This window comes from Mesoplodon bidens (genome assembly GCF_964165515.1).
Source record: "Mesoplodon bidens genome assembly, chromosome: 10".
Classification (NCBI taxonomy): domain Eukaryota; kingdom Metazoa; phylum Chordata; class Mammalia; order Artiodactyla; family Ziphiidae; genus Mesoplodon; species Mesoplodon bidens.
In genome coordinates, this window is record NC_138172.1 from 48,961,385 (window position 1) to 48,988,597 (window position 27,213).

Below are 27,213 nucleotides of genomic sequence, written 5' to 3' on the forward strand. Positions count from 1 at the left end.
AACCAATCATAACAAATAACAAATGCCGGAATTGAGATTCTAGCCCGCATTACTGTTTTGTTGCACTGTCCCAGGGGACACTTTACTGTAAAAATAACAAGACCCACTCTACTCCCCCTTCAGGGAAGAAGCAAAGAGGCAGAAATGTGGAAAGGCTGCCACCTCTAGATTAACTAAGAAGCTGATTAATAACATCAAGAATGAATAAGTAAGCCAGTGCTTATTTCTTTACCTCAGCAAAAAAGCTGCTAAAATGCATGTGATATAAAACCAAAAAAACACAGCTAGTACTATGAAATGAATGAAATGCAAATTAACAGAAAAAACAACACAAAGATTTATCAGAATTTCCATCCAATCATCAAGTGTCTTTTGTGAATAAAAGCAAAAGTCTAGAGCAGCAGTTTTCAAAGTGTGGTCCACAAATCCTAGGGTCATGAGACCCTTTCTGAGGGTCTATGAGGTCCTCCTGTTTCTAAATACACATCTGCATGAGGGCAGATGTTCTTCATATATTTTAACCAAGATAATATATCACAACAGATTGAATGTAGAAACAGGCATGAAAATACAGCTATCTTCTATTAAGCCAAACAATAAGATAAGCAAAAATGTAAAACAATGCCATTCTTCACACTAAATTGTGTTTTGGGAAATATGGGTAATTTTCATAAAAGTATTCAATACTTAAGTGTAATAGGCTTACAATTGTTATTTTAAATTGAACTTTTAAAAAACTTCTTAGTTTTAATTTCTAATATAATAAATATCAATCCATATAACCCACACAAACAAATACTCTTTGGAAACCTCAGTAAGCTTTAAGGGTGTAAGGAGATCCCTGGGATTAAGAAGTTTGAAAACCACTGGTCTGGAGTTTACATAAATGAAAATAAAATAATGCTACCACCTAGTGGCATAAACCAGATATTGCAATACTTATAAGTTGGGGCCTTCAGAAATTTAATAAATATCACATGTGCAATGGAAATCTACTTTTCAAGCCACTTCCCAAAATACATAACAGGATTCACTCTAAGGATTAACTATGCTTTGACCTTTAAAACTTTTACAGATCTATCCAAATTTCATGCACTCCTTACATTAACCATGCAAATTTACTATCAAATACTTTGAAAACATCAGGATGATCTTGAAAATTATTAGGCTAAAGCTAAGTAAATTTACTTAAATGGAAAGTATGATTCTGTAGCAAAGAAATGTGCTCCTCTAGTTGTTGGTGCTTCCCAGTAACACTGACATTGCCAGGGACATAAATAAGTGCAGGCTGACAATGACTTTCTAAAGGTATGTATGTACAGCTACTATTGTAGAAATGTATCAAGCACCTACAAATACACGACTATGAAATAAAAAACCTATATTAAATTAAAATCTAATTCCATTTAAAATAATAAAATTTTCCATCAGGTGTTCATTCAGTGCCAAAATGTGTACATACTACTCACCTAACATCGCATACTTAAATTCAACTTTAATTCACACTCTTTTGCCTGAGAAACATGGAATTTTCTTTGTAAAGCTTATTCTAAGTACCCATGATAAGAAAAAACAGCCCTTACCCCAGTCCTGTTCATACAAGGCTTGGGAAAGGCACCATGATTCACTTATTGGCATGTGTGGATGCACAAAAGTAAGATGTTTTGTGAGACTTAAGACTCCAAGAAAACTCTGTTACATAAATTATCAACAACTAACAAAGCACTTAAATACACAGGTGATTTTTGTGTGTTATATAAATATGCATAAATCTTATACATTATTTAAAAATAAACTCTATTTTAAAGGGTCCTTCAAATAAATGTTCCACTGAATGTCTTTGGTATATCAGGTTTATACTATACAAATGAAAAAGAAACTTATTTCCTGCACAAACACAACATGACAATAAAAAAGCAAAGAATGTTGTGAGTTAATCTACATTTTAAAATGCAGACAATCATATAAAACACAGAACTTCAGCAAAGACAGGGTACATGAAAGGGAAACAGGGTTTACAAAAGTCAGTGCACTCTGGAAACTTTCCTAATCCGAGCAGAATATTTTATTCATTTTGCACAGTTGTAGGCAAGAACATTTTAAGGACAGGGTGTTAATACTATGATATGGGTTCTTTTTTGTAATGGCTATATTTAAATCTCTTAAAGGTAATTAACAAAAAAGACTAAAAGTCTATGGGTAAGACTTTATCCAGAGAAAAAATTCAAGAATGGAATAAGCTGTATTACAAAGTTGTTACAGTATTATTCAGAATAGTGAAAGTAGAAAATAATCTAGGTGCTGATCAATAGGGAGATGGTTAATGATGTACATGCATTCTGACAAAGCCATTAAAATGTTAGTACTTTAGCAACATGTAAAACTACTCCTAATATAATGCTAAATAAAGAAAAAGGAGCATACAAAATTATATGGACAATTATGATTACAATCGTATAAAATAAGGATTGAGAAAAGACTAAATGGAAGTGTATTGAAACAACAGCAACGTGCTTTCATTTTCTCTATTTTCCAATTTTTGGGTAATATACTACATTAACGATTAGCCAGCTACTCTACCTCCTATCCCAGGTAAAACATACACACACATGCACACAAAGAATACCCAAGACCTAGCGTGAACTTTAGCAGCATTAACATTCTGCATGGCTGCTGCATTGAAGAGGTAATATTCTAGACAATTAGTAATAATACCTAGTACCTAAAACACCACCATCACATACTTAAGCTGAATCACCAGAATTCTCCAAATTTAAAATCTGGTTACTTGAAGATATGACCATCTGTTTTTAAGTAACACCTAGAAAGGAATACTATCAACAGTTGTAGTAAAATGCTTGTAACAAATATATTTATTTTTGGTTTTCTTTATTCACTGAAATAACAAAAGTGCTATAGTGTTGTACTTCAGAAAACATGCCTACCAGTTCCACTGTAGAGCAGAATAAGTACTACAAGCTGATACAGCATCAAGTAGGCATGTTACCATATTCCCATAGACTTGGTATTTTATGATAGTATTATTCTTTTTAAAATCAGAGACACTCAGATTTCCTTTGTCCTCCAACATATGAGAAGCATCACAGTTTGTCTAGAAAAACTATGAGAAGCAGTGCAATAGACTGTTTTCTAAGAGAAGTAGTGAGGAATGTATTTGAGCCACACTTTGATCTCCAGAATAAGTGAACCCCCAAAAGTAGCCATTTGTCTACTAATATCCACATGTCAAGAACTGCTAAATATATGAGTTAAATTTTTTACAATCAAAAATGCATCAGGAGAGTTCAGATTCTTTGATAATTATTTTATGTAGACACATTTACTTCTAAAAACCTTAACAACCACAAACTTTAATGTTAGTGTTTCCTTCACATGGCCAGCTCTTATGTGTTTTTTAGCCTTTGAATTTTAAATCTAAGAAAGAGAAAGACAAACATTTAACAGAGCAATTGAATTCTCCAAGAGCCAAATGATGTTTATAAAAATTTATGAAAACTCTATTTCCTTTACAAAGACCTTTTCTTACTTTTAGTACTAAATTGGGACTTTTCTGTCAATTGGCATATGCATTTTATATTTGAACTAAGAATCACATTAGAACAATTCTGTTCAGACTCATCTAAAGCGATTAGATGAAATTCAGTTGATGCACAAAACTAACTTTCATTATAGATTTAAAGGGCAACATCTTCAATATGGAATCAGTCTGTTACAACTTTCTATCATAAACCTCAATAACTATGACTACAAATATAATTTTGAAAATATCTATAAAAGCACTCATAACTGTGTTATCCAAAGACTTTCTAAAATAAATATATCTATTAAATAACTGTAAATCTTAATTCTCTCTTTAAGTATTTATTAACTTTAAATATTTTGACAGTATTATTAACAGATAAGTTTCTCAACTTATAGGCTATGAAATATTACAAAAATATAGTTTTATGAAAATCACATTTAAAGACAAAATACATAAGAGGTACAATCTACCATGCATAAAATAAATATGGTACAAAGATATATTGTACAGCACAAGAAATACAGGCAATGTTTTGTAATAACTATAAATGGAGTATAACCTTTAAAAATTGTGAATCACTATGTTGTACACCTGAAACTTATGTAATATTGTACATCAACTATACCTCAATTGTAAAAATAAATAAATAAAGACAAAATACATCTGTGCTTTGGAGAAGAAAGAGGAGGAAGGCTGTATTACAAAAGAGTTGACTGGAACAGCAGCCTGGGAAATTTTTATCCTACATATGAATTAACTGTATATTTTGTCTGCCTTTTCATCATGTGCCCCTTTTTACTTGTTATTCATGGGTTTCTACCTCCTCACAAGATGCACTTCAATTTTAAAAGGAAATGTAATCCCTGACCAGCATTATTTTCTCTCAGCTGGCTACAAGAGTCAACAAAAGCAGTCCTAAAAATGAAAAGGCTTGACGTGAGAAGCTGAGACTCTGCATTAGGTTTTCTGCTCACGGAAAGCAAACCTGTTTAACAGCGTCTCACGAGTCTCCAGCTGCTTCAGCAAAGTCTTTAGAGATTATAAGCTGAGAGATTCTACCCATTAATGCTCTCTGAAGGGAAATCTTAGGCTTTTGGGGAGCAAATTTCTAAATTTCCCAGCCACTTGTCAATAAAACAACCATAAGGAGATGAGGAGATATTTACGAGCACAACCAACTGCCTCTCTCATCCAGACCCACTCCTTTCCTTAAACCTTACAATCTGGTTTCTAAAATCATTTCTGAAACTGCATCCTGGGAATCAAATCCTCATGCAAATTAAAAGACATTTTAAAAAATCTTCATCTTACCTCCCCTACTTTTGGAAATGCCTCCTATATTCCCCCAGAAGCGTAAGTATCCGCAATTCCTATGACTTCTCAGGTTACTTTTTCTGTTTTCATTTATGTCTCTTTGCCAAACTCAATATCTCTGTGTTAAGAGCATAGGCTCTGGACTCAAAATGCCCGGATTCAAATCCTGACTATACATTTACTCTCTGTGGGTGAATGTAAGCAAGTTACTTAACTTCTATGTTCCTAGGTTTTCTTGTCTCCTTTCTTATTTGTGAAATGAGGATAACAGTAATACCCAAGTCATAGAAATTTTGAGGATTAAATACAAATACATACACAAGTGAATACGAGCAAAGCATTCATGACAGAGCCTTGCATAAAGTAAGTGCTGGCTATTAGCAGCAGCAGCCGCTAAGGCTACCACCACTTCTACTACCAGTAAAACAATCTTTCAGAGAAATCAGCCTCTTCTACAGATCGAACCATAGGCTTCAACCTTAGGCTAACGACTCCTAAAAGATGTTCCGATTTTTTATTTCCAAATTCCTACAGGTCAATTCCATCTGGAAACCTCATGATCGGCCCAAATTCAAAGAATCTAAGCAAACTCACCATTTCACTCTATTCCTCAGTGTCCCCATTTAGACTTCCTATTCTGACTTGACCTGATTCATTCAGCCTCCTAACCTTAAAACTCTGGCGTCATCTTGGCCTCCTACTTCTCTTCTGCCCCTCCAAGTTAACTGGATACCAAATTCTGCAAATTTGACTCTTCCTCTCCTCCCCAGACCTAGTCAAGGTGGCCAAAGCTCTCAGTTCCCAAAGCCTGGATTTCTACCCTTGCTTTTAAGTTTGACTTTCCACTTCATTTCTTTTCTACATACAACACTGGCTTCCATCACGTTATGCTTTCCTATTACTGGTTTCCTTGTTTACCAAAGTCTAAACTCAGCTACTCACTTTTACAGACTTTAACAGTCAGTTCCTTCACAATCCAACTTCATTTCCCACTTCAGCAAGAATGGTTTCCAGTTGACACACACACCCGCTATGGTCACTGGGCCCGTTTATGATCTTAAATCTGAAATATGTGCTGCCCCCATCTCTCTGTTTAGGCCCATTCTATTCATTATCTGAGGCCCAAGTCAACTCACATCCTCACTAACCTGAAGGCACCAGTTCACCCTGCTCTCTCCTCTTTCTAGCATCTCTACTTTCTTTCCGAGCATTATTCAGTATCATACCTTGCTGAATACTGGTCTCTACACTTTACAGTCTAGCATTTATTGGGTCAAAACATAATGCAGTTATGTATAACACTGAATTATTCCATCATTCTCTTAAAAAGCAGACTACATCTTATACTTTTTATTTACCCTAGAGCATCCAAAAGGTAGCAGTTATTTAATATGTACCATGCTGTGCCTATTTGGGGAGTTTCGAAGTTGTAAACCTGAATTTTGATAGCCTAAGGCAGTGGTCAGCAAACATTTTCTATAAGGGGCCAGATAATAAATACTTCAGGCTTTGCAGGGCTCTACATAAACAGGCCAGGCATGGGCTGCATTTTACCCATAGGGCATTGTTTACCAACCCCTGCCTCTTCTAAGGAACAGTCCACAGTGTCTTTATAAAGAGTCTCTACAGTTAAACATTTTTATCCATATTTAACTAACTTTTCTAAATGTTGGTTGGTCAAGCACTTTACATGATTTTTGATTTCTAACATAAAACAAGTAACCCCTGAGTTCTTACCAGCTCTTTCAGATTTTTCTTTCTGTTCCCGTAATTCCTCTCCCTGGCTAGTCATCTGCTTGATGTGACTACGAAGTTGGGCAATTTCTTCTTCTTTGATTTCCAGGGTTTCATGCATCTGACGTTTTGTCTCTGCTATTACCATCCCCTAAACAGAAGTGCAGACTCTAAAGCGTTTGCGTAACAAAACTGCATTATCAATAGCACATATCAAACTTACTTTAAAGGGCAGAAAACATAATGTCTCTTACTAAGTACAGCATACGAATTATTTTAGTATTTAGTTTTTAGTATTTAGTATTTAGTTTATTTAGTATTTAGTCTGTGTCCTGTGTATACACTACACTATCCACTACAATAACTTCAGTTACCTGGCATATCAGGGTATTCTTAATATAAGAAATTATTTTAATAATATCTTTAATCTTTTAATTATTAACAACACATTTTAGTTAAAAGATTTATTTTATAATCTTTCTATAAATGTTTACCATAATTTTCCCTATCTTAGTAAACAGTTTATATTCAACAAAATACAGCCTTTAGTACTTGGCTCAGAACCAATCATGAACTACAATTATTGAACTGCGCTGTAACACGGGGAAAGTCCCAGAGGCTGCTGAGAGTATAAGGTGACTGCCGCCACACTGGATGGACCAAGACTGCAGTACAGAGCTACCTGGTTTTTCTCTTTCCTCTTGTGACAGTCTTTGGTCCCAACACCACTCCTGATTACTGTCAGTGAGGCATTCCTCCAATTTGCTAATTGCTACTGTCTTCCCACTCTCTGGATAATCTACACAAGAAATGAAGGTCGCTAGGGGGAAAATATTAATCAAATAGTATATATTAAATCAGTCATTTGCAACTAACAAAAAATGGGTGGTTCAACTTCCCTCTTGAAACATAAGACTCTGTGACAGCTATTTTATGACATCAAGCAGAGTATTACCTTACTTCCAGGGTTTGTCAACCCTTTTGCTTTAGGGTATGACTCTTCCAGATGGCTAATATTAATGAACAGATTAAAAACCAGGTAAGTAGGGCATTATTATACAAAATTCCAAAAGAAAATTGTGGGCCTTCAGTTTCTTCAAAAACCAAAGCACAATGGAAAAGAGAGAGAGACAGAGAGAGAGAGAGGTGGAATCTATAGATTAAAAGAAGTCTTGGGCCTCCCTGGTGGCGCAGTGGTTGAGAGTCCGCCTGCCGATGCAGGGGATACGGGTTCGTGCCCCGGTCTGGGAGGATCCCATATGCCGCGGAGCGGCTGGGCCCGTGAGCCATGGCCGCTGGGCCTGCGCGTCCGGAGCCTGTGCTCCGCAACGGGAGAGGCCACAACAGTGAGAGGCCCGCATACCGCAAAAAGAAAAAAAAAAAAAAAAAAAAAAAGAAGTCTTAAGAGTCACATCAACTGACTGTACTGAAAGAACCTCATTTGGATCCTGATTCATAAAAATGGGAAAGAAATGTAAGAGACAAAAGGGAAAATCTGAAACTGTCTAGGTAGTTGATTGTACTAAGGAATTGCTATTAAATTTTTAGATGTGATCATGATAATGTGGTTATATTTTTATTTTAAAAAAAGACCTTTATTTTAAATATACATTAAAATACTTATGGAAGAAATGATAAGATTTCTTAGATTTGCTCTGAAACAATCCTGGGATGAGGGTACTGGGGGCTGGGAATGTACAGATGAAACAAAATTAGCCAGGAGATGTTAACTGTTGAAGTTGGGTGATGGGTTCACAGGAATTCCTTTTATTAATCTTTGTACTTTTGTAAATGTTTTAAGTTTTTCATAATACAAAGTTGTTTTTTTTTTTTTTAAAGAGGGCCTTCATGAAGTTTATGGAATAGAATCCAGCAAAATGAATAGGATGAAAAAACTGCCAATACATTTCAATAGCAGAACAGCTCTAACATGTTCTTAATTACATGGCCACTTAAAATACTGCAGCTATAAAGTACCATATTAAAGAACACGGTGGATGATGTGGAACTAACTGGAAGCTACTTTTAAAAAAAGGACCCAAGAACCCGGTGCTGAAAGGCTTTGGTCAAAACTGTTTTGCCCATGAATTTTTTAGCTGTCTTTGCTGCCATAGCTAAAGTTGCTGTTCCAACTCTAAACTGCCAATCTCACTTATACATTCTAAAGTTTATTTGAAGAAATTTCTGTTTACGCTAACATATACATTACCACTTCTTTACTTTTTAGGCAATTTATCTGTGAGATTAATCTGTTTCCATTATATTTGAAAGACAATACTTATATCATTCACATTTAGTAATGCCTTAACTGTAAATAATTTAACTTTTCTCTAAAAAGTAGTTATGTTCTGTAAACAAATTTCTTTTGCAACAGTATTCTAATCTATAAATCAAAATGCTGACTGGGATCAAGAAATCACAGATTCAGCTTCACATGATACAAAACTAATGCTAATGGTTATATAAATCCAGAAATGAAAACAAAAAGATTTTTCATGGAAGCAGCTGTAATAATTTTGGAAAGCAGAAGTCTGAATGCTTCCAATTGCTTCCAAAAATGAATTGGGGTGCCCCTTGACAAATTTTAGTATCATAAGTTTTGTTGTTTTACCTTATCTTGTTCAAGCTGTTCAATTAAGTTCTTTGCATCACGCAACTGAGTGATAAGTTTAGTCTTCTCAGCCATATGAAGCTCCTAAAAAAATTTTAAAAATTCATTTCCATCTCTAATAAAGCTTCTCCTCATATGAGAACTCTAAACATTTTCTCTAATTTGAATACTCCTACAAGTCTAACAGGAGAAGAGAACACAGGATGTGTCAAAAGGATGGTAAATGCTATGAAGCCCAGGGCACTCAGGGGCCCTTTCCATGCTGTCTCGGAGGAAGGGGGAAGGCTTTCCAGAGGAGGTGCAGGCCACGCTGGGGCCTGTGGATCTAGCATCACAGGGCTGCGTTAAACCACAATCATTTTCTCTTTTACCTTCATCTTTTCTAGTTCTTGAAGTCTTTCATCTAGTTGTTCTTGCAGGGCTTCTTTTTCACTGGTTAACAGCATACATTGTTCCTTATGCGACCGAATGGTTTCCTTACAGCGCTGCAGTAGATTCTCTTGACGCTTAACTCTTTGCTGAAGTATTTCCAGTGTTTTAGCAGAAGCTCCATCTCCCACTATTAATAAAGCAGCATAAGCAGGGGCAGTCAGTGAGGAATCTAAGGGCTCCCTGGGAACAGCTACTCTGTTAGTGCACAGGACCGTGTTCTCATTGCAATACTCTGCTATACTCTGAGCCAGATTGAGAAGAGAGGGGTGCCCTTCCAAACCTCTACTCTGCCACTATTTGTGTGATCTGCAGCTGAAGAAGCTGCGTAGTACATTCACCTCTTCTTCTGTGGTTCAACCCCAACCCAAATGGCACACAACACTCAAGAGTTAACTAATGTTATCTAAATCCAACCTCCTTCAAAGACAGTTTGATGACCATCTTTTGCTATTTACAAGTGCCTCCCATGTCTTAGCGCCAATCCCCAAAGGATCACTAAAGTATTCCTTCCAAAGCATTCTAATCTCATCCAGAGAGGAGTTCTGGCAAGTACAGCTTTCTCCATCTCCTTACATTTATGACATAGCCCAGGGGTGTTTCAGGAGCCCTTACAGGTTGGTTGCTCAGATAAATGGCTGCTCAGTACCTTACTCCAGCACTGGCTGGACCAAAAGTTTATCACAAATCTCTTTGTGATAAAGCTAGTAAATAAAAAATGGGAAGTTTACTAAATAGGTACCACAAAGCCTCAAAGAGTAGGGAGGGCTACAGTTGGATTTTAAAACATAATTTAACTATTCCTTATTTTACAATTACAAAGCAAATAATAGGGCAAATATTGGCATCTTTGAATGTAGAAATACGTAAGCAATAATACTTAAAAACTAAAAGAGACAAATAATGACAAAGAGCATATTCCTTAATCTTGAGCAGACTTAACCCTTTTGTATGAAATCTAGCTACTGCTATCAGTAAAACAGTATAATATAATGAATTTCAATTACAATGAAAATGTGGTGCTACTCACAGACTTTCAAGTGTCAAAACAATTACTCACTTTCTCCTGGAAAACAATAAACAAAGAGCCCAAAAAACCATCAAAACTCTTGCATCTGCTAAAAATAGGTCCAAAATGGAGGCTTAAGCTAAGCCCCGCATCACCAAACTGAGACTTAATTACAGTTTCAGCCTCTCCCAGAAATGGAATCTGAAACCAGTGCATCAGGAATCACCTGGTCAACACTAGGGAGGTCACATGCCTGACAGACCCCTGCATCCCCTAAAAGAAAGGGACCTTGTCACAACCAATCTGCTTTTTGCTACTATAACTTCCTTGTCCCACTCCCTTCTGCTTATGAAAGTCTTTCATTTTGTACAGTTCCCAGGAGCTCTTTTCTATCTGCTAGAAGGGGTACTGCCTGATTCATGAATGGTTTAATTAAGTCAATAAGATCTTTAAAATTGACTCAGTTGAATCTTTCTGGAAATATTAGGGTCAGGGACACTTTACTTCTACCTCAGTCCATGTCTACTACTTCCTGCCCTAGAATCTCTCACCATCCTCCTCTGGTTTTTAACGTAAACTTCTGACAAGCTGAAGCTTACCTACTGGCTCTACATCATCATCTGTGTTCTCTTTAGTGACGCATTCAGCCTCTGGTTCCATCTGCGAGAGTGGTTTTGGTAAATCAGCATTCATCGGGCCATTTCGTAACCGCTGTTTCAGCAAAGAAACCTAAAAAAAAAAATATCCACTAGAAAAAAACCAAGAGAAACTTTGGCAGTAGTGCTTTCCTTGAAACAGAGAAGGAATAGAGTAAAAGATACCCTTTTTGCTATAATGGGGGAGGGGGGGAAATCAAAAAAAAAAATTTACTCCCAATGCTGCTGATTTTGATATTTGCTATTTTCAATGATATCTTAGCCAGAAAATACAATAAATCAAAAATTATCCTTAAAATTAATTGAGGAAAAGCAAAGAGTTTTAAAAATCGGCCATTTGGGACTTCCCTGGTGGTCCAGTGGTTAAGAATCCGCCTTCCAATGCAGGGGACGCGGGTTCGATCCCTGGTAAGGGAACTAAGATCCCACATGCCGCAGGGCAACTAAGACTGCATGCTCTGGAGCCAACGAGCCACAACTAGAGAGAAGTTCACACATCACAACGAAAGATCCTGCATGCCGCAGTGAAGATCCCACATGCCACAACTAAGACTCGACACAGCCAAATAAATAAATAAAAATTTTTAAGTCCATTTTTTAAACATCTGGAACCTATTAGATATCCCATCAAAACCCCTTTATGTTTCTTTATCCAAAAATTCCACACTTCTTTTTTTACCTGAGTCTGAAGGACACTGATATACTGATCTTTTTCCTCTAAAGATGCATCGAACTCCTCTTGGAGATGTTTTTTTGCTTGCTGGTCCATTTGGAGCTCCTAAAATGTAAAGGATTCATAAGCAGTTTTCAGTATAAAACAAAAAATACAAACCTGAGATTTTCAAAGTTTAAAAACCGATCAATCCAGATTTGCATTACTCTTAAGGTAAGGTATCAGCAACAATAATTAAAGAATAATCAGCATTTAAAACATTAGTACTTACCCCAACAAGTAATTCTGTTCCTTAAAGAATATGAAAATCCAAGAAGAAAAAGTATACTTATAGATCTGTAATCACTGCTGAATTGATAATTATGTAGAGAGGATTAAAAAAATTAGTTACTTAAGATAAAGGTAAAATTTTATCCTACTTTAAGACATCTTACCGTTTGTGCTATCTTATATTCACTTGATCTAAAACTGAATCGTTATATACTAAATAGATAATCAATAGAAACTTCCTCCTCCCAATACATGAAAGTGATCAATAGTCAAAACCAGAGGCCTCCTCAAATGAAAAGGTTGACCTAGTTGATCACCAAACAGTGAAATTTCAACTTCCTTACATGCTGCTTTCCTTAAGTCATTAATGAGCCTCCCTAACTAAATCCAATGGTCTTTACCTCTCCACTATACCAGTCACTAATAATCACCTCCTCAACTGAGGAACCTGCTTTCTGTGGCTTCAGGGCTCCTACCTATATTCCTGTCTCTCAGAGTTTCCACTGTGCCCTTCACTGATTCTCTCGGCAGATATCCCTCTGGGCTCAGTTCTGTGTCCTCAGGGTTTCTCCCTTTACACTTGCTCCATTAGAATGGTGCAGATTAACACCTGGAACATAGTGGATATCCCATCAAAACCCCACAGTTTTTCTGGGATTCCTACTTTTCTAATTCTCTAAGCTCAAAATATTCAAAGTCACATTTTACTTATCTTTTGTTGACCTCTGCATATAACCAAATTCCTTCATTACTTTCTCTACAATGTTTAGGTCCTTTTTCCACATCCAAAACCATAATCCCAATCTCTAATAATTTTGATGATTAATCTCCTTTAGTAGCCTTCTAGAGAGAATTCTTACCTCAAGTCTACCTCTGATTTAATCCATCCCTCACACATTTGCTAGAAAACTTTCCTCAAACACTACTTTCAAGGACTTATAAGCAATGCCTTCTTCCTGAATTGTTTCAAACTTACTAATTCTCAAAACACTGAGGTACTAACTGTCCTCTACTCTTCCCCACACCCACATGGCCCCAAGATCTCAGCACATTTACTGTTCCTCTCACTACAGACTCCTGGCTTGACCTTCTCCGGCAGTAGGAGTCTCCAAATGCTGGTCTTCAGGTCAAGACACGTTTTTCTTAGATCCAAATTTCTTTCATCTGAACAACTGTACTTTATTCTGAGACTGTGTCCTTCCTAACTTTTTTTATTATTAAAAAAAAACAACTTTCTTGCATGAAATAATGACAATAAAAGAATCTGGTTCCTTATTCTCAATCTCCTCACTTGAAAAAAATAAAAGTAGCCCTATGACAAGTCTCCTTTCCCCCATTTCTGGAAGGAACTGGAAGGTAATTAATTTCTCAGTCCCTGAAATCCAAAAGTCTGGAAAGCACTGTCTCCCCACCCATGACTCTGCACAGGCCAATTCTTTAGTAAGGACCAGCTGCACATCTCCTTAATAGCAATGCAGTCCTTTACTTTCTTCACAATTCATTTCTTCCAAATAATTTTCTACATTCTATCATACTAGACTCTGGTAATGGCATCCCTACCAGCCCACAAAAACTTCTCAATTTATATTATGATTTTCAGGTTTTGAATGTTTTCATCTCCTCATCTTAGGGTAAGAAGTCCTTGGATACAACAAAAGCATCTTTTTTTTTTGGCCTTGCCTCACGACTTGCAGGACCTCAGTTCCCCAACCAGGAATTGAACCCAGGCCATGGCAGTGAGAGCACTGAATCCTAACCACTAGACCACCAGGGAATTCCCCAGAAACATCTTTTAATCATGTCCCCTTCTCCCTCCTCCTGCTACATTAAACTATTCAACCAATAAGTACTTCATAAACAATAAAGACCACAGTTATAAAGGAACTTAAGAACTGTCAACTTATATCCTGACTACAGCCCACAGGCTGGCTAGCCAGCTGTCCAACACCACCATGATAGAGATCTCACTAGCTCCAGAACTAGACCCTAGTATCTGGGGTTACCTTCCACTTTCAGGAAGTTCTGATTAGACCCCTAGGGTCACTAAGAACAAATCTAATCCTTCTTCCATGTGATAGTACTTCCAAACTCTGAAGCCAGGCAAAATCAAACCCTGATTTTTCTCCCAAAAAACCTAATCTTCTCCCACTATTCCCTATCTCAGTAAACGATGCCACCATTCGCTGTCACTCAAGCCCAAATTCTTGGGGTCAATTTTTTTGTTTTGTTTTGTTTTGTTTTGTTTTTTTCTGTACGCGGGCCTCTCACTGTTGTGGCCTCTCCCGCTGCGGAGCACAGGCTCCGGACGTGCAGGCTCAGTGGCCGTGGCTCACGGGCCTTGCTGCTCCACGGCATGTGGGATCTTCCCAGACCGGGGCACAAACCCGTGTCCCCTGCATCGGCAGGCGGACTCTCAACCACTGCGCCACCAGGGAAGCCCTTGGGGTCAATTTTGACTCTTTCTTTTCCCCCATGTCCAATCAACAGCAAACTCTCAAAGCATATAGCAATCTGACCATTTCTCACCACCTCTATCCCTAGCCCCATTATAGCTGCAAGAGTCTGTTAACCACCCCCAAATTACAATGAACATAATTTTCATTTTACTTCACCAAAAAGATTGTTGGTTAGGAAAAACAAAAAGATCCTGAAATACCTAATAGAAGGGACAGGTTAGCCTTAGAAGTTGCCACTGACTGTTTATGCAGGCAAATGATACACTATAGCTAAATAAGACATTCTTAGATCATTACAGGCACACTTTGGAGGTACTGTGGATTCAGTTCCAGACCAACACAATAAAGTAAGTACTGCAATAAAGCAAGTCACATAAATTTTTTGGTTTCCCAGTGCATATAAAAGTAATGTTTACACTATAATCTACTAAGTGTGCAACAGCATTCTGCTTTTTAAAAAATGTACAGGGCCTCCCTGGTGGCGCAGTGGTTGAGAGTCCGCCTGCCGATGCAGGGGATACGGGTTCGTGCCCCGGTCTGGGAGGATCCCATATGCCGCGGAGCGGCTGGGCCCGTGAGCCATGGCCGCTGGGCCTGCGCATCCGGAGCCTGTGCTCCGCAACGGGAGAGGCCACAACAGTGAGAGGCCCGCGTACCGCAAAAAGAAAAGGAAAAAAAAAAAAAAAAAAAAAAAAAATGTACAAACCTTAATTTAAAAAATATTTTATCGCTAAAAGATACGAATCATCATCTGACAATGCAAGGTTGCCACAAAACTTCAATCTGTAAAAAGTCAGGATCTCTGAAGCATAATAAAGTGAAGTGCAATAAAACTAGGTCTGGTGGGGTGGAGTCAAGATGGCGTACTAGGAGGACACAGAATTTGCGCCTCCTCACAACTAGGGCACTGACCAGGTACCGGTCAGGGACCATGGACACCTAAGGGGACAGGAGGAATCCCCAGCGACTGGTGATCTCTCCTTTTGGCTTCTCACCCCCGCCTTTTTTTCTTTGTTCTGTTGTGGTTTTACTTTACATTGTTGCAGTTGTTTCAGGTATAGTTTTATTTCCTCTTATATTTTTTATCTTTCTTATTTTATTTTGTCTTCTATTCTTTGACATTGTACTGTTCCTTTTTTCTTTCTTTCTTTCTTTTTTTTTTTTTTTTTTACTGTGCCACGAAGCTTGTGGGATCTTGGTTCCCAGGCCGGAGGTCAGCCCCAGCTCCTGTGGTGGGAGGTCCAAGTCCAAACCCCTGGACTAACAGAGAACCTCAGACCCCAGGGAATATCAATCGGAGTGAGGCCTCCCAGAGGTCCTCATCTCAGCACCAAGATCCAGCTCTATCCAACTGCCTGCAAACTCCAGTGCTGAACGTCTCAGGCCAAACAACCAGTAAGACAGGAATACAACACCAGCCATCAAAAAAAAAAAAAAAGGAATGACATAAAAATTTGTTACAGACGAAGGAACAAGGTAAAAATCTACAAGACCAAATAGGGCTTCCCTGGTGGCGCAGTGGTTGAGAGTCCGCCTGCCGATGCAGGGGACACGGGTTCGCGCCCCGATCCCGGAAGATCCCACGTGCCGCGGAGCGGCTGGGCCCGCGAGCTATGGCCGCGGAGCCTGTGTGTCCGGAGCCTGTGCTCCGCAACGGGAGAGGCCACAGCAGTGAGAGGCCCGCGTACAGCAAAAAAAAAAAAAAAAAAAAAAAAAAAAAAAAACAACTTTCTTGCATGAAATAATGACAATAAAAGAATCTGGTTCCTTATTCTCAATCTCCTCACTTGAAAAAAATAAAAGTAGCCCTATGACAAGTCTCCTTTCCCCCATTTCTGGAAGGAACTGGAAGGTAATTAATTTCTCAGTCCCTGAAATCCAAAAGTCTGGAAAGCACTGTCTCCCCACCCATGACTCTGCACAGGCCAATTCTTTAGTAAGGACCAGCTGCACATCTCCTTAATAGCAATGCAGTCCTTTACTTTCTTCACAATTCATTTCTTCCAAATAATTTTCTACATTCTATCATACTAGACTCTGGTAATGGCATCCCTACCAGCCCACAAAAACTTCTCAATTTATATTATGATTTTCAGGTTTTGAATGTTTTCATCTCCTCATCTTAGGGTAAGAAGTCCTTGGATACAACAAAAGCATCTTTTTTTTTTGGCCTTGCCTCACGACTTGCAGGACCTCAGTTCCCCAACCAGGAATTGAACCCAGGCCATGGCAGTGAGAGCACTGAATCCTAACCACTAGACCACCAGGGAATTCCCCAGAAACATCTTTTAATCATGTCCCCTTCTCCCTCCTCCTGCTACATTAAACTATTCAACCAATAAGTACTTCATAAACAATAAAGACCACAGTTATAAAGGAACTTAAGAACTGTCAACTTATATCCTGACTACAGCCCACAGGCTGGCTAGCCAGCTGTCCAACACCACCATGATAGAGATCTCACTAGCTCCAGAACTAGACCCTAGTATCTGGGGTTACCTTCCACTTTCAGGAAGTTCTGATTAGACCCCTAGGGTCACTAAGAACAAATCTAATCCTTCTTCCATGTGATAGTACTTCCAAACTCTGAAGCCAGGCAAAATCAAACCCTGATTTTTCTCCCAAAAAACCTAATCTTCTCCCACTATTCCCTATCTCAGTAAACGATGCCACCATTCGCTGTCACTCAAGCCCAAATTCTTGGGGTCAATTTTTTTGTTTTGTTTTGTTTTGTTTTGTTTTTTTCTGTACGCGGGCCTCTCACTGTTGTGGCCTCTCCCGCTGCGGAGCACAGGCTCCGGACGTGCAGGCTCAGTGGCCGTGGCTCACGGGCCTTGCTGCTCCACGGCATGTGGGATCTTCCCAGACCGGGGCACAAACCCGTGTCCCCTGCATCGGCAGGCGGACTCTCAACCACTGCGCCACCAGGGAAGCCCTTGGGGTCAATTTTGACTCTTTCTTTTCCCCCATGTCCAATCAACAGCAAACTCTCAAAGCATATAGCAATCTGACCATTTCTCACCACCTCTATCCCTAGCCCCATTATAGCTGCAAGAGTCTGTTAACCACCCCCAAATTACAATGAACATAATTTTCATTTTACTTCACCAAAAAGATTGTTGGTTAGGAAAAACAAAAAGATCCTGAAATACCTAATAGAAGGGACAGGTTAGCCTTAGAAGTTGCCACTGACTGTTTATGCAGGCAAATGATACACTATAGCTAAATAAGACATTCTTAGATCATTACAGGCACACTTTGGAGGTACTGTGGATTCAGTTCCAGACCAACACAATAAAGTAAGTACTGCAATAAAGCAAGTCACATAAATTTTTTGGTTTCCCAGTGCATATAAAAGTAATGTTTACACTATAATCTACTAAGTGTGCAACAGCATTCTGCTTTTTAAAAAATGTACAGGGCCTCCCTGGTGGCGCAGTGGTTGAGAGTCCGCCTGCCGATGCAGGGGATACGGGTTCGTGCCCCGGTCTGGGAGGATCCCATATGCCGCGGAGCGGCTGGGCCCGTGAGCCATGGCCGCTGGGCCTGCGCATCCGGAGCCTGTGCTCCGCAACGGGAGAGGCCACAACAGTGAGAGGCCCGCGTACCGCAAAAAGAAAAGAAAAAAAAAAAAAAAAAAATGTACAAACCTTAATTTAAAAAATATTTTATCGCTAAAAGATACGAATCATCATCTGACAATGCAAGGTTGCCACAAAACTTCAATCTGTAAAAAGTCAGGATCTCTGAAGCATAATAAAGTGAAGTGCAATAAAACTAGGTCTGGTGGGGTGGAGTCAAGATGGCGTACTAGGAGGACACAGAATTTGCGCCTCCTCACAACTAGGGCACTGACCAGGTACCGGTCAGGGACCATGGACACCTAAGGGGACAGGAGGAATCCCCAGCGACTGGTGATCTCTCCTTTTGGCTTCTCACCCCCGCCTTTTTTTCTTTGTTCTGTTGTGGTTTTACTTTACATTGTTGCAGTTGTTTCAGGTATAGTTTTATTTCCTCTTATATTTTTTATCTTTCTTATTTTATTTTGTCTTCTATTCTTTGACATTGTACTGTTCCTTTTTTCTTTCTTTCTTTCTTTTTTTTTTTTTTTTTACTGTGCCACGAAGCTTGTGGGATCTTGGTTCCCAGGCCGGAGGTCAGCCCCAGCTCCTGTGGTGGGAGGTCCAAGTCCAAACCCCTGGACTAACAGAGAACCTCAGACCCCAGGGAATATCAATCGGAGTGAGGCCTCCCAGAGGTCCTCATCTCAGCACCAAGATCCAGCTCTATCCAACTGCCTGCAAACTCCAGTGCTGAACATCTCAGGCCAAACAACCAGTAAGACAGGAATACAACACCAGCCATCAAAAAAAAAAAAAAAGGAATGACATAAAAATTTGTTACAGACGAAGGAACAAGGTAAAAATCTACAAGACCAAATAAATGAAGACAAAAAAGGCAACTTGCATGAAAAAGAATTCAGAGTAATTAATGATATTAAGGATGATCCAAAATCTCGGAAACAGAATGGAGAAAATACAAGAAACATTTAACAAGGATCTAGAAGAACTAAAGAGCAAACAAACAGTGCTGAACAACACAATTTCAATTACTGAAATTAAAAATACTCTAGGGCTTCCCTGGTGGCACAGTGGTTGGGAGCCCGCCTGCCGATGCAGGGGACACGGGTTCGTGCCCGGTCCGGGAAGATGCCACGTGCCGCAGAGCGGATGGGCCCGTAAGCCATGGCCACTGAGCCTGCGTGTCCAGAGCCTGTGCTCTGCAACAGGAGAGGCCACAGCAGTGAGAGGCCCGCAAACCACAAAAAAAAAAATACTCTAGAAGGAATCAATAACAGAATAACTGAGGCAGAAGAATGGATAAGTGAGCTGGAAGATAAAATGGTGGAAATAATTGCCAGGGAACAGAATAAAGAAAAAAGAATGAAAAGAATTGAGGACAGCCTCAGAGACCTCTGGGACAACATTCACGCACAAACATTCGAATTATAGGGGTCCCAGAAGAAGAAGAGAAAAAGAAAGTATCTGAGAAAATACTTGAAGACATTATAGTCAAAAACTTCCCTAACATGGGAAATGAAATAGTCAATCAAGTCCAGGAAGCACAGAGAGTACCCTACAGGATAAACTCAAAGAGAAACATGCTGAGACACATATTAATCAAACTATCAAAAATTAAATACAAAGAAAAAATACTGAAAGCAGCAAGGGAAAAGCAACAAATAATATACAACAGAATCCCGATAAGGTTAACAGCTGATTTTTCAGCAGAAACTCTGCAAGCCAGAAGGGAGTGGCAGGACATATTTAAAGTGATGAAAGGGAAAAACCTACAACCAAGATTACTCTACCCAGCAAATATCTCATTCAGATTTGATGCAGAAATTAAAAGCTTTACAGATAAGCAAAAGTTAAGAGAATTCAGCACCACCAAACCAGCTTTACAACAAATACTAAAGGAAATTCTCTAGGTAGAAAACACAAGAGAAGGAAAAGACCTATAAAAAACAACCCAAGAGGGCTTCCCTGGTGGCGCAGGGCTGAGAGTCCACCTGCCAATGCAGGGGACACGGGTTTGCGCCCCAGTCCGGGAAGATCCCACATGCTGTGGAGCGGCTGGGCCCGTAAGCCATGGCCACTGAGCCTGTGCGTCCGGAGCCTGTGCTCCGCAACAGGAGAGACCACAACAGTGAGAGGCCCGCGTACCGCAAAAAAAAAAAAAAAAAAAAAAAACCCCAAAACAATTAAGAAAATGGTAATAGGAACATACATATCGATAATTACCTTAAATGTAAATGGATTAAATGCTCCAACCAAAAGACATAGACTGGCTGGATGGATACAAAAACAAGACCCGTATATATACTGTCTACAAGAGACCCACTTCAGACCTAGGGACACATACAGACTGAAAGTGAGAGGATGGAAAAAGATATTCCATGCAAATGGAAAACAAAAGAAAGCTGGAGTAACAATTCTCATATCAGACAAAATAGACTTTAAAATAAAGACTATTACAAGAGACAAAGGGGCCTCCCTGGTGGCGCAGTGGTTGAGAGTCCGCCTGCCAATGCAGGGGATACGGGTTCGTGCCCCGGTCTGGGAGGATCCCACATGCCGCGGAGCGGCTGGGCCCGTGAGCCATGGCCGCTGAGCCTGCGTGTCCGGAGCCTGTGCTCCGCAACGGGAGAGGCCACAACAGTGAGAGGCCCGCATACCGCAAAAAAAAAAAAAAAAAAAAAAAAAAAAAGAGACAAAGAAGGACACTACATAATGATCAAGGGATCAATCCAAGAAGAAGATATAACAACTGTAAATATTTATGCACCCAACATAAGAGCACCTCAATACATAAGGCAAATGCTAACAGCCATACAAGGGGAAATCGACAGTAACACAATCATAGTAGGGGACTTTAACACCCACTTTCACCAATGGACAGATCATCCAAAATGAAAATAAATAAGGAAACACAAGCTTTCAATGACACATTAAACTCAATGGACTTAACTGATATTTATAGGACATTCCATCTGAAAACAACAGAATACACTTTCTTTTCAAGTGCTCATGGAACATTCTCCAGGATAGACCATATCCTGGGTCACAAAAAAAGCCTTGGTAAATTTAAGAAAATTGAAATTGTATCAAGTATCTTTTCCGACCACAACACTATGAGACTAGATATCAATTACAGGAAAAAAACTGTAAAAATTACAAACACGTGGAGGCTAAACGATATGCTACTAGATACTGCCAAGAGATCACTGAAGAAATCAAAGAGGAAATCAAAAAATACCTAGAAACAAATGACAATGAAAACATGACAACCCAAAACCTATGGGATGAAGCAAAAGCAGTTCTAACAGGAAAGTTTACAGCAATACAATCCTACTTCAAGAAACAAGAAAAGTCTCAAATAAACCACCTAAACTTACACCTAAAGCAATCAGAGAAAGAAGAAAAAAACCCAAAAAACCCAAAGTTAGCAGAAGGAAAGAAATCATAAAGATCAGATCAGAAATAAATGAAAAAGAAATAAAAGAAACAATAGCAAAAATCAAGAAAACTAAAAGTTGGTTCTCTGAGAAGATAAACAAAATTGATAAACCATTAGGCAGACTCATCAAGAAAAAAAGGAGAAGACTCAAATCAACAGAATTAGAAATGAAAAAGGAGAAGTAAGAACTGGCACTGCAGAAATACAAAGGATCATGAGAGATTACTACAAGCAACTATATGCCAATAAAATGGACAACCTGGAAGAAATGGACAAATTCTTAGAAAAGCACATCCTTCTGAGACTGAAACAGAAAATATAAACAGACCAATCACAAGCACTGAAATTGAAACTGTGATTAAAAATATTCAGAGACAAAAGCCCAGGACCAGATGGCTTCACAGGTGAATTCTATCAAACATTTAGAGAAGAGCTAATACCTATCCTTCTCAAACTCTTCCAAAATATAGCAGAGGGAGGAACACTCCAAAACTCATTCTAGGAGGCCACCATCACCCTGATACCAAAACCAGACAAAGATGCCACAAAAAAAGAAAACTACAGGCCACTATCTCTGATGAACAGAGATGCAAAAATCCTCAACAAAATACTAGCAAACAGAATCCAACAGCACAGTAAAAGGATCATACACCATGATCAAGGGGGGTTTATCCCAGGAATGCAAGGATTCCTCAATATATGCAAATCAATGAATGTGATACACCATATTAAAAATTCAAGTATAAAAACCATATGATCATCTCAATAGATGCAGAAAAAGCTTTTGACAAAATTCAACACCCATTTATGATAAAAACTCTCCAGAAAGTAGGCATAGAGGTAACCTACCTCCACATAATAAAGGCCATATATGACAAACCCACAACCAACATCATTCTCAATGGTGAAAAACTGAAACCATTTCCTCTAAGATCAGGAACAAGACAAGGTTGCCCACTCTCACTGCTATTATTCAACATAGTTTTGGAAGCTTTAGCCACAGCAATCAGAAAAGAAAAAGAAATAAAAGGAATCCAAATCGGAAAAGAAGAAGTAAAACTGTCACTCTTTGCAGATGACATGATACTATACATAGAGAATCCTAAAGATGCTACCAGAAAACTACTAGAGCTAATCAATTAATTTGGTAGAGTAGTAGGATACAAAATTAATGCACAGAAATGTCTTGCATTCCTATACACTAATGATGAAAAATCTGAAAGAGAAATTAAGGAAACACTCCCATTTACCATTGCAACAAAAAGAATAAAATATCTAGGAATAAACCTACCTAGGGAGACAAAAGACCTGTATGCCGAAAACTATAATAAGACACTGATGAAAGAAATTAAAGATGATACCAACAGATGGAGAGATATACCATGTTCTTGGATTGGAAGAATCAACATTGTGAAAATGACTATACTACCCAAAGCAATCTACAGATTCAATGCAATCTCTATCAAACTACCAATGGCATTTTTCACAGAACTAGAAAAAAAATTGCACAATCTGTATGGAAACACAAAAGACCCTGAATAGCCAAAACAATCTTGAGAAAGAAAAACGGAGCTGGAGGAATCAGGCTCCCTGACTTCAGACTATACTACAAAGCTACAGTAATCAAGACAGTATGGTACTGGCACAAAAACAGAAATATAGATCAGTGAAACAGGATAGAAAGCCTAGAGATAAACCCACACACATATGGTCACCTTATCTTTGATAAAGGAGGCAAGAATATACAATGGAGAAAAGACAGCCTCTTCAATAAGTGGTGCTGGGAAAACTGGACAGCTACATGTAAAAGAATGAAATTAGAACACTTCCTAACACCATATACAAAAATAAACTCAAGGGCCTCCCTGGTGGCGCAGTGGTTGAGAGTCCGCCTGCCGATGCAGGGGATACGGGTTCGTGCCCCGGTCTGGGAGGATCCCATATGCCGCGGAGCGGCTGGGCCCGTGAGCCATGGCCGCTGGGCCTGCGCGTCCGGAGCCTGTGCTCCGCAACGGGAGAGGCCACAGCAGTGAGAGGCCCACATACCGCAAAAAGAAAAAAAAAAATAAAAAAATAAAAAAATAAACTCAAAATGGATTAAAGACCTAAACGTAAGGCCAGACACTATAAAACTCTTAGAGGAACACATAGGCAGAACACTCTAACATAAATCACAGCAAAATCCTTTTTGAACCACCTCTTAGAGAAATGGAAATAAAAACAAAAATAGGGCCTCCCTGGTGGCGCAGTGGTTGAGAGTCCGCCTGCCGATGCAGGGGATACGGGTTCGTGCCCCGGTCCGGGAGGATCCCATATGCCGCGGAGCGGCTGGGCCCGTGAGCCATGGCCGCTGAGCCTGCGCATCCGGAGCCTGTGCTCCGCAACGGGAGAGGCCACAACAGTGAGAGGCCCACATACCGCAGAAAAAAAAAAAATAAAATAAAATAAAAAAATAAAAAAATAAACAAATGGGACCTAATGAAAGTTAAAAGCTTTTGCACAGTAAAGGAAAACTTAAACAAGACAAAAAGACAACCCTCAGAATGGGTGAAAATATTTGCAAATGAAGCAACTGACAAAGATATCTCCAAAATACACAAACAGCTCATACAGCTTAATATCAAAAAACAAACAACCCAATCCAAAAATGGGCAGAAGACCGAAATAGCCATTTCTCCAAAGAAAATATACAGATTGCCAACAAACACATGAAAAGATGCTCAACATCACTAATCATCAGAGAAATCCAATCAAAATGAGGTATCACCTCACACCAGTCAGAATGGCCATCATCAAAAAATCTACAAACAATAAGTGCTGGAGAGGGTGTAAAGAAAAGGGAACCCTCTTGCACTGCTGGTGGGAATGTAAATTGGTACAGCCACTATGGAGGACAGTATGGAGGGTCCTTAAAAAGCTAAAAAGAGAACTACCATATGACCCAGCGATCCCACTACTGGGCATATACCCTTAGAAAACCATAATTCAAAAAGAATCATGTACCACAATGTTCATTGCAGCACTATTTACAATAGCCAGTACATGGAAGCAACCTAAGTGTCCATCAACGGATGAATGGATAAGATGTGGCATACACATATATACAATGGAATACTACTCAGCCATAAAAAGAAACGAAATTGAGTTATTTGTAGTGAGGTGGATGACCTAGAGTCTGTCATACAGAGTGAAGTAAGTTAGAAAGAGAAAAACAAATACCGTATGCTAACATACATATGGCATCTAAAAAGAAAATGATTCTGATGAACCTAGGGGCAGGACAGGAATAAAGACACAGACGTAGAGAATGGACCTGAGGACACGAGGAGGGGGAAGTGGTAAGCTGGGACGAAGTAAGAGAGTAACATAGACATATATACACTACATGTAAATGTAAAATAGATAGCTAGTGGGAAGCAGTTGCATGGCACAGGGAGATCAGCTTGGTGCTTTGTGACCACCTAGAGGGGTGGGATAAGGAGGGTGGGAGGGAGACGCAAGAGGGAGGAGATATGGGGATATACGTCTGCATATAGCTGATTCACTTTGTTATACAGCAGAAACTAACACAACAATGTAAAGCAATTATACACCCATAAGGATGTTAAAAAACAACAACAACTAGGTCTGCCTGTAATTCCACCAACAGATGTTAGGGAAACCACACAAATAAAAACTATAAGAATTGATCCCTGTTCTTGTAGCTTGGACTGGTTAATTTTCCCTGTAACTAATGTAGTAGATATGAAACTATCCAAATACATACAATAGTTCTGATAAATATGAGAGATTTAGTTACTCTTCTCAAAGTACTAGTCACAACTTACCTCTCTTAACTCTCCAATCCTCCGAAGTGCTTTATCCTGACTCTGACTTAATATACCCTTTAATTTAAAAGGAAAAAGAAGCTGGTTCAAACAACCACATGACATAGTAGTGAAAAGCAAGTTTAAAAGATCACAAATCATTGAATTTTATCTCCAACACCCTTTACTTTTGCAACTATGCAACCCAAACTCTCTACTGCCACCTCGTGGTATAATTATGTAATCTCGAAATAAAAATCCGTAAGACAATTCATAGAAACACAAGCAAAGTACTCACAGAATTTAGGAATAAAATGACCTTTTGAGAATGAATTTATGGAATATTAATAGTAAAATGGATTAAATGAGAACTACCCACAAATTCTATAGACCACATGTTTAAGAAAATATTAAACTAAAAACTTTATTTGTAATAATCTAATTTGCACACTTGTTATGGACAATTAGAACACTGAATCGGCAATAAGTAACTGGTGTTAGCATTCTCAGTTGATTATATTCCAGACCAAAGCCAGAAAATTTAATGTCGTACTCAAAGGAGACTAATATTTATGGCAGATTCGGTGTTTTAAAATAATGTACACGGGGAATCTAATTTGACCAAATCTCACTTTACAAATAACTTCTTGGTTATATAATTAGTGTCTTTAAATGGGACAAGACGCTAACTGTTTTAAATGACTTTTATTGTAAAAAATAAGACTATCTGCATTTTATAAATAACACAGCACCATGTGAACTGGAGTGGGTATTTCCCCTTAGCTCTGACATGTGAATTATCACCTGAGATGCCTGTTGGGAAATTTCCAGTCATGAACAGGATGACACAGAGGGGTGGAGGTGAGTCACCAGAAGAGCTATAATAGCTTCTTCTCTCCACACACTTAACCAAGGGCTTTACACGCAGCAGCCTCAGGAAATAGACATGATGCTTGTTTTTGGACCCTGATATAATAAGAAACAGAGATCTCTGCAAGTGTTTAAAAAGTAGAAGGGAAAGCTTCGAAGTTGTACGTCTCTTTACCACTAAAACAAAGATGCACCCTGCACACTGGCACACCAGGAATGATGCTTGAAAGAGGCAAACATGCCTTAAATCCAAACCTCTTACACACTGCAGGGATCCAGAACTGAAAGAAGCCCATCCCTACCAGAGGTTAAATATCTGAGATTTCTTAATCATTCTCTTGATCAAAATCCCCAATGGTAAAACAGCTTAAATACTTTGGTCATATGAAGAATTATTAAAAGTGAGTGTTAGAACTATCTTATTAAAAGATCCTTTCTATTTTTAAAATTATATATGAATCAATATAACAGCCAACAAATCACTTACTTGTAGCTTTTTCTTCTCTCTCTGAAGAGTCTGATAAGCTGTAACAAGCTAAAATAAAGAAAAAATCACTAATAACATCAGTCATTCCTACATAAATGCAATTAATTATTCTAAACTCTGCTAAAACATCTCATTATGAAAGTCAGAAAATAAATCGAAGCAATCCTTTATAGACAATTCAACCTAGTTAGATGTACATGCAGTTGAAACTAAATAACATAGGAAATGTATTTCTAAAAAATAAAATGTAATGACTTTATAAAGAAAGATATTAAATCTCCATTTCATTTCACCTTACACACACACACCTCTTTAAATTTCAGTACGTAATTTA

General features: G+C 38.7%; 1 protein-coding gene across 5 annotated transcripts in view; it reads right to left on the minus strand.

Moving 5' to 3' along the window:
- Positions 1-27,213, minus strand: part of GOLGA4 (golgin A4) — a 116,453-nt gene that overhangs the window by 46,199 nt on the left and 43,041 nt on the right. For 4 of the 5 annotated variants that reach the window (XM_081245804.1, XM_081245803.1, XM_081245801.1 and 1 more), the window contains 7 exons: positions 26,880-26,927; positions 25,544-25,600; positions 11,977-12,075; positions 11,241-11,370; positions 9,575-9,762; positions 9,204-9,287; positions 6,596-6,743 (listed from right to left, as the gene is read on the minus strand). In XM_081245804.1, coding sequence (XP_081101930.1) covers positions 6,596-6,743; positions 9,204-9,287; positions 9,575-9,762; positions 11,241-11,370; positions 11,977-12,075; positions 25,544-25,600; positions 26,880-26,927 — 754 coding nt within the window. The remainder of the gene's footprint in view (positions 1-6,595; positions 6,744-9,203; positions 9,288-9,574; positions 9,763-11,240; positions 11,371-11,976; positions 12,076-25,543; positions 25,601-26,879; positions 26,928-27,213) is intronic. The other variant, XM_081245802.1, reaches the window with a different exon arrangement.